Source organism: Otolemur garnettii, unplaced genomic scaffold (genome assembly GCF_000181295.1).
Source record: "Otolemur garnettii isolate 467f Iridium unplaced genomic scaffold, OtoGar3 scaffold00022, whole genome shotgun sequence".
NCBI lineage: Eukaryota > Metazoa > Chordata > Mammalia > Primates > Galagidae > Otolemur > Otolemur garnettii.
Window position 1 is genome coordinate 9,278,106 of NW_003852417.1, and position 19,304 is coordinate 9,297,409.

At 42.1% G+C, this 19,304-nt stretch overlaps 1 protein-coding gene across 2 annotated transcripts in view; it reads left to right on the plus strand.

The window, feature by feature from the left end:
- Window positions 1–19,304, plus strand: part of VSNL1 (visinin like 1) — a 105,548-nt gene that overhangs the window by 26,789 nt on the left and 59,455 nt on the right. Inside the window, exon 2 of one of the 2 annotated variants that reach the window (XM_003787407.2) lies at window positions 18,837–19,003. In XM_003787407.2, coding sequence (XP_003787455.1) covers window positions 18,842–19,003 — 162 coding nt within the window. In that variant the 5' untranslated portion in view covers window positions 18,837–18,841. Of the gene's footprint in view, window positions 1–18,836; window positions 19,004–19,304 lie in introns of those variants that run through there. The other variant, XM_012803767.1, reaches the window with a different exon arrangement.

The following is a 19,304-nucleotide window of genomic DNA, read 5'->3' on the forward strand; positions in this document are numbered from 1 at the left end:
AAAAAAAAAAAAAAAGTAATTATTATTTATCAAGCATCTATTATATTAGCCATAATGATAGGGTTTTTACTTATATTACCTCTAATTTTACAAAGCCCTTTGGGTAGGGTTATACTATCACAAATTTACAAATGAGGTTAAATAATTGTCCAAAGTGGCAAGACATTCACCCAAAATCACCTGGTGATTTTTCCATTGTTCGAATTTGATTGACAAAAACCTTCAAAAGCACTCTGAAATAGCAGAAAAAGAAAATGACTTGTGATCCAAAAATATCCAGAATACCAAAAGCCTATTTTTTTTAGCTATTATTTGGGTCAAGTAACCTCCCTGTTTGAGAACCCAAACCACACTTTTCTCTAGGTACTAGCATACTATCTCATAGGAACCGAAGACACAAGTAAAACTAATTTTTTAAACAACATTAGTCTAATTTGACTTAAGGTTATTTATTTCAGTTCTTCCCTGAAGTTGGGAATAATTAAGAATCATGCCTACTGTTGCTTAACCCTACTGAGCACATGAGCAGCAGGCCAGGTAGCTAGAGGAACCTAGTAAAGTTGAACTTTCAACCACTTTGGAAGCGACAACCTCTGCATTGATATATGAAAAGAGCACATCAATATAGTAAATACCAAAGTTGTCATTATAAAATGGCAGAAAGTTAAGATACTCACTTAATACATGTTTATGAAGCACCTACTTAGTACCAGGGGAAGTACTAGGTACACACAGTGGTAAACAAAACAAACCAGACTCCTGCCCTCCTGGAGCTGATATCCCCATGAAAGGAGGCCGTCAAGAAAAAGTAGATCAGTTCAGATAGTTTTAAAAGTTATGAAGAATATGAAACAAGGTGATGAGATAGTCACTAGGAGTATGTTGTGGGAGAGGATAGAAAACCTGAAAGGTGACATTTTAAGCAGTGGCTGAATGGTGAGAAATCAGCCAGGAAGTGTCTTAGGAGAAGAGAATTCTAAGGAGAGAGAAAAGTTTATGCAAAGGCCCTAATGTGAGAATGAACTCCATACGTTAGCGAGGGCCACATAGTGAGGCTGAAGCATAGTAAATAACAAAAAGCATGACAGGAGATAAAGCTGGAGGGGTAGGTCAAAAGTACACCCCAGTTTTCTTAGCATAGTCCTGAACGATGCCTATTGTCCTAGTACAAATAATAGTATTTCCTTTCACTCTCACAGTGTGCTCTTTGGACAATAAATTATATGATCTCTCTATGGAGAGACAAGTTGGAACCAAATTATTTGAATATAGACAGCAAGTTAATTAAACCTTACAGACTAGCTAGCATGTGAATTCTTTCTTGTTCGATTGGCCCTTCCTATTTCTGTCTGAGTTGGAGCCACTTGTTTTTATTTGACATTTGTTTGATGCCTGCTGTAGGGTGAAAGAGATCTGTAGATAAAGAGCTGGTTGTCCAGAGAGACCATGTGATAGAGAGGTTTTGAGGTTTAAAAGGAAGATCTGAGTCTTGTTTTTTGTTTTTAATTTTTTGCTTTTAGGTGTTTTGTTCTGTTTTGTTTTTGAGGCAGAGTCTCACTTTGTTGCCCTGGGTAGAGTGCCGTGGTGTCATAGCTCACAGCAACCTCAAACTCTTGGGCTCACATGATCATCTTGCCTCAGCCTCCCTAGTAGCTGGGACTGCAGGCACCTGGTACAACACCCAGCTAGTTCTTCCTATTTTTCTATTTTTAGTAGAGATGGAGTCTCATTCTTGCTCAGGCTGGTCTCAAATTCCTGAGCTCAAGCAATCCACCTGTCTTGGACTTCCTGAGTGCTAGGATCACAGGCATGAGCCACTGCTCCAGCAGGGATCTGAGTCTTACAGAGTGACTGGAGCAATCCAAGATACGTGTGCCAAACCATATAATTAACACTCAGAAGAAGAGGAAGAAGAATGAGGAGGAGGTGAAGGGGAGCTGCCTGTCGTATGCCAAGCAATAATCAGTATTCATTTTTAATGCATATTTAATCTTCATTAAATTTCATATTTGGATTTATTTTAAGATGAGTAAATGAAAGCTACGAGAAGTGTAATACCTTGAATGAAGTCATACAGGTAGTGAGAATTTGAATCAAATCTGATCTAACCCTTTCCATTAGCTTATCTTGTCCACTTCAAGTTGTCCTCGTATTCTCTTATCTTTTTATTCAAGAGCCTGATAAAATATTGATACATTCTGGAAAATGCAGATTCAGTGTGGATGTGAGTCTGGGAGTATGAGTTAGGAGTAGTAAGAGAAGACTGGAGTGAAACGCACAGGCAAGATCATGGTAGGCCCTCCACATCTGACAAGGGGACTAGGACTTTCCCTGTTGGCAACAAAAAGGCATTGAATGCCCGAAATGATCAGATGTTTATTCTAGTAATATCCCTGTGTCAGCAATGCCAAGACTAAATTTGGAGGGTAGAGGCTGAAGAAAGGAAGACTGAACAGATAGTTGCAAAAAAGGGAGTATGAAAAGTGACGTGGTGTCAGTGGGACAGAGAGCAGAAGATGAATTCATGGTTAGAAATGATAGAATTTCTGACTAATTAGAATTAGGGGACGAAGAATGGAGGAGCATATGATGACTCCTCAGTTTCTGACTTGGTATTGCAAACTCACAGCTTTTCACCGAATTACTGAGGCAGAGACAAGGTCCTGCCCACTATGTCCTCCACGGCCTTATGCTTTGTGTAGCTCTCAAATGGCAAATGTGCCTTTTCTACAAGCTACCTGGAGTTCAGCTCCACTGAAGCTATTCATTAGGGTTGATTTAAGGTTTTTTTCCTTATATTCTTCACACATCTGGTAGTTCCATTTAGGCTTTCAAATTTGTCCTGCCTGTCATTTTATTCGCCTTCTTTAAGACATAACTGATCCATAGGCCCTCGTTCTATTCTAGCCTATAACTTTCTGTGATTCCCCCTTCCACCTTTCTCCGCTGAGAAAATGTCAGCGGAGTTCAGTTAACAGAGAACTTTTCTCTGTCCCTGAAAATGACTATACATGGGCCAAAACACAGCCCTTTTATCCCTGCCATCCCACGTGAAATGCTCCTTCCTGACCCACTCTGCTCTTTCATGAAAGCTAAGCTCCTTCCTGCACCACAGTTTCAAAGATGTCTGCTACCTTTTTTTTTTAACTGTGCTGTCTTAGATGAGTCACAAATTTAACTCATCTTACTTATATATATTTTAACTAATTTTCTAGCTGAAAACTCTTTGGGCATGTTAAAGTTAGTTCTTTCAAAAAAGCAATCAAATACAGTCCATAAAATGTTACAAGTAATTTAGTAAAGGCATTCATCAGCCAAGGCAAGACAGCCTCCCGGGATCCTCGCCAGCCACTGGCCCCAGGGGGATGCCCAAGCACTTTGCTTTGTTTTCCTTCTACCCATTCATTCATTCCATTGTGACAGTTAAACTTCGGGTTTAGATACAGAGAGGAAAGAATCTTGCCGTTTTATGGAAGACTTCAGGATTTCATGAAACCTAAGCCAGTAAACCTTCTTTGAAGGAGACATCCAAGAACTGAACTTCTCCGCGTGGATTATGCAAAGGAAATACAAGGAAGGCCCCCAGACTGGGAGGGGTGGAGAGGAGGGGCTCAGATCCCTGAAATCATAAGAAAACAAAAATAAGAGCATAGCCATCGTTACCTTAAAATACAAGGGCCTACTTCCCTCTGCATCATTTGCAGGTGAAATCATTGAAAATCGTCTAGAAAATAATTGAAATAACATGAGACTGTGAGTTAGAAAACCCAGTACTTGTTCTGGGTACAGTATACCAACATACAATTTTAGTGGGGATGAACTTAGTCATTGATTTGATTTGTGGGAATGAACTTCGTCATTGATATTTCATTTTTTGTCTATATCCTTTGCCCATTTCATATTGCTTAAACTTTGAGTCTTTCTGTAGCTTTATCTACTAGTCTCATAGTGTCTACCTTTGTTTTTGTTTAGAGAGTCCATCTTACCTAAATAATTAGGTTAAAAATGTTTCTCTTGGTTTGTTTACTATTTGTGATTACTCTGGTATAATTATCTATTCATACCCTTTGATCTTGCTCCTCCTCTGATTCTGATGGTTTCCTTAATCATTGGTTTTGGATTTACATGTAAGTATAGCCATACATTAACTGGCAGGGATATATTCTAGGATATGCACAATGAGTTTATTTCATCATTGTTCAAACATCCTAGGGTATCTTACACAAGTCCAGATGGTACAGTGTGCTACCCACCTAGGCTATGTGGTATATAGCCTATTGCTCTCAGGCTACAAACCTGGACATCATTTTACTGTACTGAACACTGCAGGCAAGTACATGCATACAGTGGTAAGTATGTGTATATCAAACATAGAAAAGATACAGTAAAAATATGGTGCTATCTTATGGGAATACCATCCTATATGAACAATTTTGGAACTCTTTTCTGGAATGGCCATCAGACCTGCCATCGTACGAGGCCTAGCAATTAAGTACTTGAACTCATCCTAGAAAAAGTATTTTGAAGGGTATTCTAGGTTCTAGTATCAATGCAAAGTATTCCCATGACAGTGACTAGAGTGATATTCAGCAATGGGGTCTGTAGCACTTTTTCTTGGGTGAATTCTCAAACTTAATTGTCTGACCTCATATGTGGTCCATCACTGATTGAAACATTGTTATGGGGCACATGACTATATATACATACGCATAACTACTAACATTCTCTCTATCATATTTTCAATTTCCAATAGTTTTCTTTGGCTCAATTTTTATATTAAAACTCTTTATTCCAAATGTTAATGATTTTTTAAAAGACAGCATATGGTATGGTTTTTGCTTTTTTTATCAAATAGCTATCAAGGGGTGATGATGTCACTTACAAAATTATATTTCCTTTCCCCCGCGTTCTGAAAATTTTCCTTGATCATATATTGAGTCTGGATTGCTGTATCTATTTCCAGACTCTCCGTTCTGTTATGCTGATCTATATGTCTATTTTTATGCCAGTAAATCCTGCATTTATTTGAGGAGAGCTCACATTTCCTCTCTTGAGTCTTTGTTTCTTCAGGCTAAACGTCCCCTGTTCTTTCAATCGCTGGCTGCTCTTGTATTCAGGATCCAAATCCTTTCCTGTCACCCCTCCCAGGAGGCCCAGAAGCAGATCATTATGAGACAAATGACCAAGCATCAGAGGACCCTCCAGTTGCCTCACTGGGGAAAGAAATGCATAGCTAAGGGTAGTATCCAAGCAAGGAAGGGAGCTTGATGAGCTCTTACATTGAAATAACAGGTTTTGCCCCAAAACATACTTTATGGTTTCTCAGCTGGGTCTTTAGATTCTGCAGTGGTTACAGAGGGTAAGGTGTAAATTCTTAGATAAGGATTCGAATATGTGATTGTCTTCAGGTTTCCTTTCAGTTTCAGCCTGGAAGGGCATTAGATTAATGGGAAGGCTGGTTTTATCTTCACCTACAAATTCGCAGATATGGAAACACGTCCCTTCAAACTAAGTATTGCAAATGCATTTTACTCCGGGTGAGAGTGACACAGGCCCGGGAGCATTTGTCATCTCCACAGGGTGCACGGGGAATCAGCTCCTCTTCTCTCCCCTCCAGCACATGCTACCTGTGCTCTCAGAAGGCCCAGCTAGGGAGGGAAGCAGGTGGAGGAGGCCTCTCGACTGCCAAGGCAAACACACCGGAAAGTCTAATTTTAGCCCTCCTAGCCTTGGCATTGTCCCTCCCAGCCAAGATATTTTTCATGCGCCACAATAAAGTGCTTTGTTCCAGCCTTGCTGGATGCTTCACAAAAGCCCTGCAAGGACAGGGTTAGACTAATTCAGAGCTGGAAACACATCAAAGACAGGAACCACCTCACTGGAAAGGGTCAGCACTCCTCTGGCAACCTCTGGTAAATATGTCTTTTCCATCAGCTCCCAAAACTCTAAGAAGGGCCCTTCTACATGCTCCTCTTCCTCCAGTCTCTTTTCCGTGAACCTTCCATCAGCCGCTCACCAACAAGCATTTTTTTCTCCTTATGCAGGGATTTGAAGTCTGCTCCCTCTCTTTCTCTCTGCCTAGCAAAGCCCACTTCTTTCTATACGCTGTGGCTCTTGTTTTCCTTCCTGTCATAATTGAAAAGTGCACTAGAACTAGAAATACTCTCACAGTTTGAAAACTGCCTCCATGGTTTGTTCCTTACAACAACCCAGTGAGTTAGGTGAGGCAGAAACTTTCATAGAACTTTTCATTGACGGGAAAACTGAAGTTCAGAGAGGATACAAACTTTTGCAAAGGTCACATGGAAAAACACTGGCAGAGCTAGGACTGAAACCCAGCTCTGGTGTTTTAAGGAAAGGTGTGGGCTCTCGAACCTGTTAAAGTGCAGAGAACCCACACGGCCCTTCCGGAGAGCCCTGGGAAACTTTCACTGAGAATATCGACTGGTTTTCTGGCCAATAGTTCCAGTTTGAGGTTTCAGGATGGTGGACTTTACATCAGGTAAATCATCATTTTCTTATTTCCTGGAAAGGCAGCAAGTGCTATTGACCCAGAGGTGTAACTGTTTCCAAAGCCTTCCGGAATCTTTTCTTTGTCCCTCAGGTAGATCCCTTTCTGGTCTCCACTGTGATAGGAGTCAACAGGCTTTTAGGGCACGGACAGGGAAATGGGGCTGGAGAAGGAGGGTCAGGGAGGGGGTCGGTCACAACCAATAGGCCTGGAGGTTTCGGAACTGCCTCAGAAAGCCTGTGAGCTCAGCAGTTATTAGTCAATTACTGTCACTGGGTGGGACATACTATGAAGAAAGACCCCCAAGGGGACCGGATGAAGGAATCCCCAAGCCCATAGTTCAAACAGGGAGCCAATAAACCTGAGTTATTTTAGTATGAAAGAACCAGCCAGAGTGTGCCACCAACAATTAGAAGAACACTTAAGGCTTAAAAACCCCTAGACAAAGGGCCAAAAGGCAACCCACTTGGGACCCCCTCCGCCACCCCTTTACTTTCTTCTCAATAAATTCTCTTGATTTCACTTGTATTCTGTGAATTGATTCTTCAATTTCCAAAGCCAAAGAGATTCCCAAGAACAAGCACCCACAGGAAAATTCTGGTATCAATTGGATGACCCAAAATTCAGCCTTAGGCACCCAGAAGCGGCGGTTATCTTCAGATCAACATCTTTTTCTATCTTGGAATTTTCTGTTCTCTGAATTTGCCTTCCCATTGTTATAATGGGCATTGGATAGCATGTTAGCATCCCCAAACTCTTTCCTGTCTTGTGTCTTGTTTAAACCTGTGATAACAACCATACTGGCATTCCTACCATCCAGTTCACAGGTGACAGAACTGCACCTCAGAGAGACTGGCTGATGTGTGGATCCTGAAAGTCAGGAACCCTGACCTGATCTTGGTTCTGAACGCTGTCTCCCCATCTTCCTTCCCCCAGGGCACTGAGCTATCAGCCCAGGGTTCTCCTGAGCTTCTCCTCCATGTCTGTCACTTCACCCAGAGCTGAACAGGGTAGGCCTCAGCGCTAAAGGCCTTTGACAGACAACTGAATCCAGAAATATTGCTGTGAATTAATTGTTTGAAAAGGAAGTGGCTGCAACTGAGAACCCCACAAGACTTCCCTGTCCAGGATTCTTTCATTCTAGAGCCCCCTCAAAGGCTGGTGTGAGCTTTCCATGCTTTGATGGATCTGTGAGACCACACTTGTCTCTAAAGCATGAGAGGTAGGTTTCAGTCCCAACTCTGCCAGTGTTTTTCCATGTGACCTTTGCAAATGTCTGTGTCCTCTTTGAACTTGTTTTCTCATTTATACAAGCTCTATAAAAGTTTCTGCCTAACTTAATTTGCCTGGTCATCATAAGAAGCAAACCATGGAAGCAGTTTGCAGACGGTGGAATTGTTTCCAGTTCCTGATGTTTTCCAAAAACATCAGGAAAGAAAACAAGGGCCAAATATATAGAAACAAATAGGCTTTGTTAGGATCTGATAGCTTTGTGAAGGAAAGAAATTTCACGTGTATATTTATTTATTGTAATGGAAATTATATGTACATTTTTTCTGATTATAAACATTAATATGTGTTCATTATAAAGAGTTCAGAAAGATATTAAGGAGAGAGAAAAATGTTACCATCATACCCCAGCATTTATAACCATTGCTAAGATTTCAATGTAATTTCTGAACTGACCAAACTTCCTCTGACCTCAAGCTTGAGCAAGTGTGTGTACAAAGCAAAAGTGAGGTGATATTACACACACTGTTTTGCAATCTTTTTTTTTTTTGCACTTACTGGTTTATTGTAATACCTTCTCCTCTTTTTCCTTTCCTTTTTGGGGAACTCAATCAATACTTACATTAATCAATTCCTCAGTTTACAGCACATTGTCATCATTGTCTATACAAGGCCCTTCTTCTTGTGTCTGCTTATGTATTTTTTATCTTCCCTTTATCTTCTACATTCACTTCCATTCTCCTTCTCTGCTCTGTTGTATTAAATACATGTCCCCAAATAAGGGTTTAGCCTTAAAAATACAAACAAACTATTTATTTTCATGTGTTTTCAATTAATGACAGTAAGTCAATACCAATCCACATCAATCGATGTGGATCTATATTACCAGTATTAATGGCACCATTAGTTCCATTAGGTAGCTCGACCAAAATTTATTCAACCAGTTTCCTGTGATATACATTTACTTTGTTTTTAAAAGGGTTTTTTTTGTTTGTTTGCTTGAAATAGTGCTTGGTTAAATACCATTGTATGTTGATTATTTCCTTGGGATAATGTTAAGGGTCCTTTTTGTAAAATATTCTTCACCCAATCTTTTTAAAGAAGTTTGCTGCTGAGTCTTCAACCACAGGTGTGCTGGCTTGTGCTCTGTCATGACACTTGGCTTATCTCTCCCTCATGGCACTTAGTGCAGTCATCTTTGATCTTTGCTTCCTAGGTTGTCTCTTATCACTCAACTGATAAGCACTAGCTGTCCTTGGCAGGGATCACACAGAAGTGAATTGATTCAACAACATTTACGAGGTGCCTATTCAGCGGTGAGCTCCCAGCCAGGTGCAGAGGTGAACTGAGATCTCTGTATCCTGGAGGCCTATCCTCTCTGGTGAGATGGGAGATGTATACTGCAGCTATTGCTGTGGCAGGTAAGACAGGGACAGCAGTTGCACAAGGTTCAGAACAGAAAGCCAGACAATGAAGTCACTGGAGATGAGGTGCCCCATCTATGTCTTGAAATACAAGGTGGAGTACACGAAAAGATTAAAGTACGATTAATGGGGACTGCCCTCAGAGCAAAAAGAAACATGATCGGGGGATTGACATGACAAAGGAAGTTGGAGCACAGGGTGAGAACAGGGGGGCAGGGGAGACTAAAGTGGTACTGAGATGGGGAAGGGGAGGGTAAAAAGTGGTAGGCTGCAGGGGTGGGCAGCGGCATAGTCCCAGGTGAGCAGGCCTGGACAGCCACACTGAGGGTGGAAGCTTGGAATGAAGGGGATAAAAGGTTTAAGCCCTGCTGAAGGGCTTAAGCAGGATAGTGATAGGATTGGGTTTTGTGTTTCAGAAAGCTCATTCTAGCTACTATTGTGTGGAAGATGGATTTCAGGAGGGCAAGGCAGCAGACCAAGAAGCAAGTGAGGAGGCTATTGTACTAATCAAAGTGAGAGATGATAATGGCCTGAACCAAGGCGGTGGCAACAGAGAGAAGTGGATGGACTTGAGAGTTAGAAAGTAGAATCTACCAACTACTTGACTTAGTGATTGATTAGATACAGAAATATGATGGAGAGGAAGATGCCCAGAGTGACAACCAGGTTCTGAACAGGATTCTGAACAGTTTGTGGGGCCATTGGCCTGGAGATGAACAAAGATAAAAGGATATTTTAGGTGGAAAAGAAAGGCCAGTTCACGTTGGATAATATGTTGTGCTGTGGTTGTTGAATACAAAGGTGGAAATGTCTAGCAGGTGGATAATTACCTAGGATTTAAGAAAAACTGGCCCTAGAAATAAATTTGGGAATCATCTGATGATACTGGGCAAAAGTTTGCTGAATACATGAATGAATTGCTTAATTGTCAGCATCATATCTTCTTTAAGGAGGCTATTTTGCTTCTATAAAACCATCTTTATATGAGAATTTCAAAGCTGTCTGTAGTTAAGACCCAACCACATGATTAAAAGTATCTTTTTAGAATTACTATAGACGTAATTTAGAAATATGGTGAGTGAACATGGCTCTCAGAGGGGAAAGAGCACTGGCCTAAGAGTCAGAAGAGGAGCAAGTTGTGACTCAGCCACTCTGGTTAGACACTTGGACGTGCCATTCACCCCTCCAGATATCCAAGAGCTCTGAGAGCGAGAGCACCCCAAGGCTCAAGGCCCAGCCCTGTGACCGAGGATGTGCAGGTGGCGTGGGACACTCCTGGTCTGCCCTTCTCTCTCAGCATCTCCCTGCTGCTCTGAGATGAGGGCCACGGTCCCTCCCCACTGGGACTTGGCAGCACAACCTGGAACACAATCTGTTGGGCAGAAGGCTGTGATTATTAATGAAAGCATTTCCTCTGTTACCTCACAGAACTAAGTGAGGTTCTGACACTGCCAGAGACAGCCCGTTTCCTTTCATAGAAACCAATTCGCAAAAATACATAGAATGGTCAGAGATAGGACACGCAGGGAAGTAAAAATAAGATGCAAAAAAGTGGGTGGCTGCTTGAAACACTCGCAGATGAAAGGTTACCAGCTATTAATCAGCTCACACTTCTGTTCAGTGGGTGAACGAGGAGTTTAATGGAAACTTCTCTCAACAGTGGAAGCTTAGTTAGGGCTCTGGGGTCCTCAGATGACTTTCCTCTGTCAGGTCAGCTCTGACACACTGTTACTTAAAGGCAAGAGAGCACAAGGCCACAGTACAAGTCTCTGTGTTGCACAGTTTGTGTCCTCCTGTTTGCATGGACCAGGCTTGGTGCCAAGTATCAAGGTTAGGATGACTCCAGGTGTCTGGGCCTGAATCCTGAGGTGCTCACCTCTCTGTCTTCTGGAGCAGCCCAGTTTGCTGGGCCCGAAGATGAGGATGATAATTGCTACTGTAGAACACCTGCTTCATGGCAGGCATGGTCAGAAAAAATGCAACATGTTATCTCATTTATTATAGCAATCCTGTGAGCAAATAATATATCGTATGTTCTCAACAAATGAGGAAACTGAGGCTCCAGTGGGCTAAGGAACTTACCAAAAATCATATCCTTTGTATTTAGCAGGAGCACCGGTTGATCCCTGGTGTGACTCTAGCACACATTCTTTTTTATTTTCTCCCCACTAACCTAAGTCCAAGTGGAAAATAAAAGAGACATAAGCTGTGATGGAAAGAGGAGGAAAGCCACATGATGCGGTGTGAGGGAAATTGACTCTGAATAAAAACTTCTCTAAAGTCACAGACTAGCACCCGGGTACAAGTACCTAGAGCTCAGGAAATGGTCTTTGTGCCTCGGGAAGGAGGAAGAAGATGGCAGTTGAGTCTGACCTCCAAGAGCCAATCACGCCATTTTAGTCCCTTGTAGATCAGACAGAATCCCCAGATACCCGGTCCCTACATTACCAACTGGTTTTAGCTTAGGACCACCTGGTGAGATCCCAAGATTAATGTCCATGCCAGCTCCTAGCCAAGAGTCAGGGATGTGCCATTTGACCAGGACTTTCAGCCCCCGACCTATCAGACAGCTCAGGTGAGACCTTAGTTGGAAGCAGCTGGCAGGCCTAAGGAGGGAGGCCACTCATCATACCCTGCTCACATGGACTGGCTCTTCCTAGCTCTGCAGGGCACAGGCCTTCAGTCCATCATCTCGGTGCCCAGGGATGCAAGGCCTGGGCATTGCACCAGCCAAGAGTATTGTTGATGAGGTTCAACAGCCAGGGCACTGCTAGGCTGTATTCTAACTCACTGTGGTCCTTGGCAAAGACCCAGCAGCCTCTCTCAGTTCCTCTAGGAACAAAGAGGTTGGATCAGAGGATTGACCCTTGGGGCCACTGCTGCTTTCACCTTTGTGTATGAATTATTCTTTCTTTAATGGGACTCTTGTCATTTGCCCTAAGGGTGCCACTGATACTGCCATCAAAATATTTTTTCTCATTTACTATAGATCAAAAAATACTTTTGCCTTGAGTCCCCAAAGATGCAGTCTGTGCCCTCCCACTTGTCTCACACTTATGGGGAAGAACCTCTGTTCCAGTCCCATGAGGTTCAGGTTTGGAGGTAATGTTATCAGAGAATGGTATATGAAAGCATTTCTCTTCTTTCCAGAAGCTGCTCTGGTCCCCAGACACAGAACAGAATGCCAGCCTGTGATCAACACCTTCTCTGCCCCCTGGGAAAGGCTTCTGGGAGCTTGAGGAGGATGAGGAAGAGAGAGGAATAGGAGCCATGGTGTCAGATATTTGCCTTTATTTGAAAAAAAAAGAGAACACATAATATGCTGGGCAACTTTGAGGCATGGATTTCAGGGTTGTTTTTAACAGTCTCTGGAAACTAGCAACCCTTGGTCGTTTGTTTATAGGATCTGAGAGGGGTGGTGATGGGAGTTGTTTCAACATCCTTGCACAGAGATAAACATGGCTGGTGGCTTATAGGCTCTGAGTGTTTGGCGACCGCATACTGGAAGGGCGGGGGTGGGTACTCCAGCCAGATCAGGGACAAGCTCCTCAGCCCAGCTCTGCCATCAGCTGCCCCTGTGTTCTTGGAAAACTTATCATCTTCCTGAGCCTCAAATCCTCCAACCTAAAACCAAAGGTCATAAAACAGAGGCGCTCAGAGGCAAATCTTTCCAAGCTTTGGTCTTTTCCTAGTTCTGTGGTTTTTGATTCGCTAATGGGAGCCCCCAGTACAAGGATCATGAAACCATATCAGGGATGCTGATGGGGGAGTGAGGAATCAGAGAACTTAGATTCTATCTGTGCTGCTTCTGGGTGTGCTCCTTAAACCCCTTACTTTGATTTTTATTCATGTTTACAGGGGCTTTTCCTGGGTTCACTAATGATCTTACATGTGTCCGTCATACTTGCTGGTTCCTAAAGAACCAAGGGTGATTATTGTATTCAGACAAGTTTGAAAAACGCTGCTTAAGAGTTTTTGCCTGTTCTGGTGGGAATGTGTCTCTGTCCCCTGTGCTCTGTGGCTCTCTGCTATAAGCATTCATGTCATTGTACCTCATATTCAAAAACTGGGACTGTCTCCTGCCTCCAGGTCTAAGCCCCTCAAGATTGGGACTGTGTCTTCTCTTGATATCCCATTATGCCTAGCACAGGGCCTTTCCCATCAGAGATTTTTTTTTTTTTTTTTGCAGTTTTTGGATGGGGCTGGATTTGAAACCGCCACCTCTGGCACATGGGGCCGGCACTCTATTCCTTTGAGCTACAGGTGCTGCCCCCGTCAAAGATTCTTAAAAACGCCCGCCCAGCTGAATTGCCCAGAGGGTTTTATACCCAATTCCATCAAGTCAATTGTACCACTTGTCATTATTGACCAAAATCTGCAGTATCAAGTCAAGTACAAAGAAAAGAGGAGCATAGTGAGAGTTGGCAGAGAAGCATCACAGAGAAGGCAGGATTAGAAGGGAGCTTTTCGGAAAAAGTAAGGTTTAGACAGGGAATAAGAAAACTCAAGAAGCATTACAGACCCGAGTCTCAGCATGAGCGAGGTCAGTCCTTTGCAGTTATTTCAGTGCATAGATGAGGAGCCTGGGGCCTAGAGACAAGACCTAATTTATTCTAGACAGACCTGGGTAATCTTTCACTTACCAGCCCAACTCCCATTCAAGCTTCCTTCCGCACTAGCAGCTAACATTGTATGGATTCCAAGGTCTTCCCGAGAATCCCTAAAGCTCCTTCTTCTGCTGCTCTAGGTCCTATTTCCATAGGCTTATCCCCCATCGATGTGATTATCCTATTGTGTATCTGCATGTGTGGCTAGACTCCTCCATCTCAGCCCAGTCTTTAGATGAATCTTACTAAGATTCAGCCAGACTGATTGCTAGATTACCTGGAAGGAACCAGGCATACAATTCTGTGTACTTTATCATACTTAGCATGCTCTGGTATGTCCTGGGAAGCTGGATTTAGATAGAAGGAACAGGGGACAAGCTCAGTGCAACACAGAGAGAGAGAGAGACACACACACAGAGACATATCTTATTTGAATCCTCATTAGTACCCTAAAGGTTTGTAAAGGAGAGATGTCATCAGTGCTTCTTGGCTCTCTGGTGGGCCTTTTTCTTCCTCCAGGAAGCTCTCCTGGTCCTTCCCTAAGAGCACTCCGGCAGGCTCTGCCTCCTCTGCTCTGGAACCTGCTATTGAGACAGGATTGGGAACAGATGAGAGGCAAGCAAAACTCAAGGCAGGAAGGCCAGCTCAGAAGTGGTTGCAGTACCTGGGTGAGAGAAGATGATGGCCTTTATTAGGAAAACAGTGAGATGCCAGAGAACTAGTTGCATTCTTTACTAAGCCTTTACTAGCAGGTTGAACTAGGGCAAGTTACTTAATCTCTCTACCTTCAAAGCTCTCATCAATAAAAAGGGAATGATAACTATCTCTTTTTTATAGCCTTGTTCTATGGGTAAATGTTGTTCAAAAAAGTTTCTTATAAATTAGTGTATGAAAAATACCATCTTGGGGGGCGTCATTTGTAAGTAAGTGGTCCTGGGCTTTCCCCCCTGGGCTCTGTCCTTGGGGAGGTCCCACCCCCCACAGCATGTCTACAAGTCTTGTTTTGTACTTGGCACTGAACTTCTTTCTACAGCAACTCAGCAGCAAGAAATTCTTTTGGTTTGGGTTGGGCTGTTTTTATATTATAGCCTGGAACCACAGCTTAAAAGTAATACATTTCAGTTTCTGTCCCCTCCCTTCTTGGGTAACAAACACTCAAGTGCTGACAAGTTCTCAAGTAAAGAAGCCACAGGGCTATGATGTGCTGAGACAAGATAACTTGAAGTCTGACTTGTATATTTACAAAACTCACATGGGAAATCAGTGAATGGTGGATTTAGAAAGGCCTTAAACATCAAACATCATCTGGTCCAATTCGCTCATTTTTCAAATGAGTAACTGGGAAGGAAAGGATCTTGCCCAAGATCCCAGAGTAAGTTAGAGACAGAGCTGGCATTCATCCCCCTTGTGTTACGAGAATGGACTCTCGTTGTTGAGAATGTTATGAGATTTACTAATATTTTTACCCTTCCTGTATCCTAGTTCCATAAAGAAAGATAATAATTGGCCCAAACCACTGCCTCCCAGAGCTAAAGGATTATGGGTGGGGAGCATTAATCCAAGCATGCTTCCATTTGTTTATCGAACTTTACCAAGCAGCTTTATGCCAGTTACTGGAGACACTGAGATAAAAGACACAGGCCCTGCTTGCATGGTGTTCAAAATTTAGTAATAAAGACAGACAAGTAATTAATGTCCAGGAAGACTGGCTATTTTTTGTACAATTAAATGAAACAGCAGACTGCACTTTATGTTTACATCTATGATTACACTGACTCTCCTCCTATATAGATAACAAGACTGATTTCCCCCCCACGGAGAAACATATCAAATAACTCAGACCCTTCATTTATTGATTCTCTCAAAACATACCGGGTGAGTACATAGAGGAGTTGACCAAAGATGCAAAGATAAATGAATGGCAGTCCTCTTTCTCAAGAAACTAACAATTGAGTAGAGAAATAAATAATGGTCATAGAAGCTTGTACAAGGAAAGGGAAACACCTAGCCACGTGCTGCCTGACTCTACCCTGGAGAGTCCAGGAAGGCCTTACGGTGGAGGTGGTGTGTGAGCTGACTGCTTAAAAAAAGAGGAGAACTCGGCCAAGCAGATCAAGGAGGCATCATTCTAGGAAAAGAGAACAGCATATGCAGAGCCATGGAAGTGTGGAAGCACATGAGCCCTGAAACCTATAATAGGTAATTACTGCTGGCATATGAGAAAAGACAGATTGGCAGAAAACGAAGATACGTGTAGGCAGGGCCTTAGATTGGGCTGTATCCTGGAGACTAAGGAGAAGTACTGAACGGTTTAGGGGGTGGATCAGACCAGGAGGTTTGCATTTCAGAAATTCACTCAGGCAGCTGTGTGGAGGATGGCTGGAGTCAGGGAGCCTAGTGAGGAGGCCAGACCTTCTGAGGCCTGATAAGGACAGTGGCAATGCCACTCTGAGCCAGGCCAGAACTTGACTTTCTTCATGATCCACCCATTGCCAGGCACACTTGAGTGATGGTGCTGTGACCCAGAACGAAGAAGCATGCAGCTATGCATTTGAGTCTCCAAAACTATGATTCATGATCCTGACAATGTATGTATGTAAGAGACCACCATCTCTCCCAGATGGAATGGGTTTAAGACCTCACAAATGATTCAAGATTTTCTTGCCCAACAGAGAAGCTGGTACACTGTTGAACTTCTGAAGGCAATTGGCAGAAGTGGTTTTTAATAACCTTTAATCCATTTTCCCATCATTATTACAAAGTCACTTCTGAGCTTGTGGTTTTGGTAAATCAAAGTCTTTTCCAAATAAGGCAGCCAGCCTGGCAAAGAGACTGACTCCTCTTTCCTCCCTTTTAGGCACTGATTCAGCTCTCTCAAACCTTCCCACTGTGGCTCTTCCTGTCTCTTCTCCTAAAATGCCTTCTATCCACCTGCCTACAATTGTACTTTAGAGTCTTATAGACCCAGGGTCAATTCCAGCTCTGCAATGCGTTAGTTGTGTGATCTTGTACAAGTTATCAATGAGTTCTGAGACTCAAGGTGCTGCCCTAATCCTGATTGGCCAGTTGTGAAGTTTGTGACATGATAGTAACTTCTCCATAGCAAACACTCAATATTCAGCGGCTATTATTGCTAGATGAGACTCTAGTTTAAGTTTGTAATTCTCTACTGAAAAGAACAAAGTGAAGTACCAAAATATTTGGCAATTCATCCTTTGATCATTAGGATAACTATGAATTATAGTTTTTTTACCCACCTTAATTAAACCTGACACATGAGTGTCACTTGAGTTTCACATCCAGCTGTGGAATCCTACAGTAACTTATAATTAAGACAGTTGCTAATAAGAGTCTTAGAACTTAAATTTTAGAGCAAATATAAGCAGAGAAGTTCTATGATGGAGTGGATAGTTACTGATCCCCAGGTCCTTTTCTGAGACCAATGAGCTTAACAATAAATGGCCATCGTAATGGTATAATCTGACCCTATGGGAGCTGCTGGGATGGTGCTAAGTGGAGCATTCCTTAAAAGAAGCAATTGAGGCTTCGTTTGATTACAGTGAATGAATTGCTCAATGTTAGGGCAGGTTACTGACAATGGGTGTGGAATCTGTTTTAGGAAAGTTGAAAAATAATAATGAAGTATGTGATGAGATTACCTCTTCTGGGCTATTGCAGGTATAGACGTGCCTAAAGCCTGGGAGAGTTTGCCTCAAGCACCTTGAAAAGCTGGGTGCACTCTGGCAAATTATTCAAAAGCTAACTCGATCTCCTCTAAGTGGATATTTTAAAACTTCTGGAACTTTTCTGATTCTGGTGGACCCTCAGATTTTCAAGTTTAACTTGACTCTTTAAATAAATCTGAAGTTGATTTGTTATATTTTAATTCCTTTACTATTATGATAAAACAACAACATGAAAGAAAAATTTTAAAAATATTATCCTTAATTTCCCTGCTAAATAATACAACCACTTTAATTCTGAAGTCTTCCTTTTGGTCTTTGTTACCTACTTAATTCTTAATTAGCTATCACAGTAAATCCAAGAGAGTTTTACTAGCATGTCTGTTTTATTAATGAAGAAATTGAAGATAATGAGGTTAATTAACATTGCCCCAAGTAACACATATAGTAAACGGCCAAATCATGAAGAAAACTCAGAAATGACCTGCTCTGTCCCCTACACTCCACTGTGATATCAGACACACAGCCTGGCATTTAATCCATATGAGTAACATTATTTCATGCACTATTATTTTTACTTATGTAACAACAGTCTGGAATTATATCAACTAAAACTCAACAACCAGTCCCTAGAAAAACCACCAGGAGTTTATTAATTCTGAAGACAATGTTGTAGGAAGCATCTAAATGTGAGAGAAAAAATAGGTGATTAATATGGCTAATAAAAACAGGATGGGGTTTTTTTGTTTGTTCGTTGTTGTTTTGCAGTTTGGGGCCGGGGCTGGGTTTGAACCCACCACGTCCGGCACCTGGGGCCAGCGCCCTACACCTTTGAGCCACAGGCACTGCCTCCAAATGAGCTGTTTTTATTTGAAAAAAGATACAACTTTAAAACTACACCAACAGAGACTCCCTAATATTGCTGATCAAATATTCCAAGTCACTTTTGATCACTTAATGATACCATCTTCTTATTGTTCTTGTCCCTGATCCCATTCATTATCTCTTCATCCTAAATGTAGAATTAGAAACCTGGGCAGCAGGGACTAATGAATTATAATTCTTAGAAGAAAAATAGCTTCCATATGCTTTCTATGAATACCATAAAAAGGGATGGTTTCCTTCCATCTGGGAATCATTGCCATGTAGAAGATGACACAGAGGAGAGGGGTAAGCCCTACAGCCCTTGGAACTGTCACAAGAGTCTATTTCACTGGTATTTTTGCTAGACTACCAAGGAGAAGGAGAGTTAGGAAGACATGGGTCAGGCACATTGGAGGGAGTTCCAACCAAGAAGTGCTCACAACTCCAGCTTGGCTCCTAATCAAGTTTGAAATGATCACAGTCACAGCACTAATTACATTAATTTGCTTTTCTTCAGGCAGAATGGGGAAACAGAATAGCAAACTGGCCCCTGAAGTGATGGAAGACCTAGTGAAGAGCACGGAGTTTAACGAGCATGAACTCAAGCAGTGGTACAAAGGGTTCCTCAAGGACTGTCCTAGCGGGAGGCTGAATCTCGAGGAGTTTCAGCAGCTCTACGTGAAGGTAAGTTGTTTTTCATTCTTTCTCTTTTTTTTCTTTCATGAGGCCAGAAACTATTTTCTTCATGAAATGCACCTTCATATAGAATCGTAAATCTAGGTAGCCAGTTTTTTTCTGTCCATAAAGAAAAATGAACATTTTTTTAAAAATGCAAATGTATATGTGTTGTTCCAGACATAAGCAATTTCTGGATGCAGAGTAATTGTTAAAACATTAAAAACCAGAAAAATCTCAGATAATAGCATTTGCTAATGATTATTGACAGTCTGCTAGTTACAATATTGTTTGGCTTGTTGAAGGTATA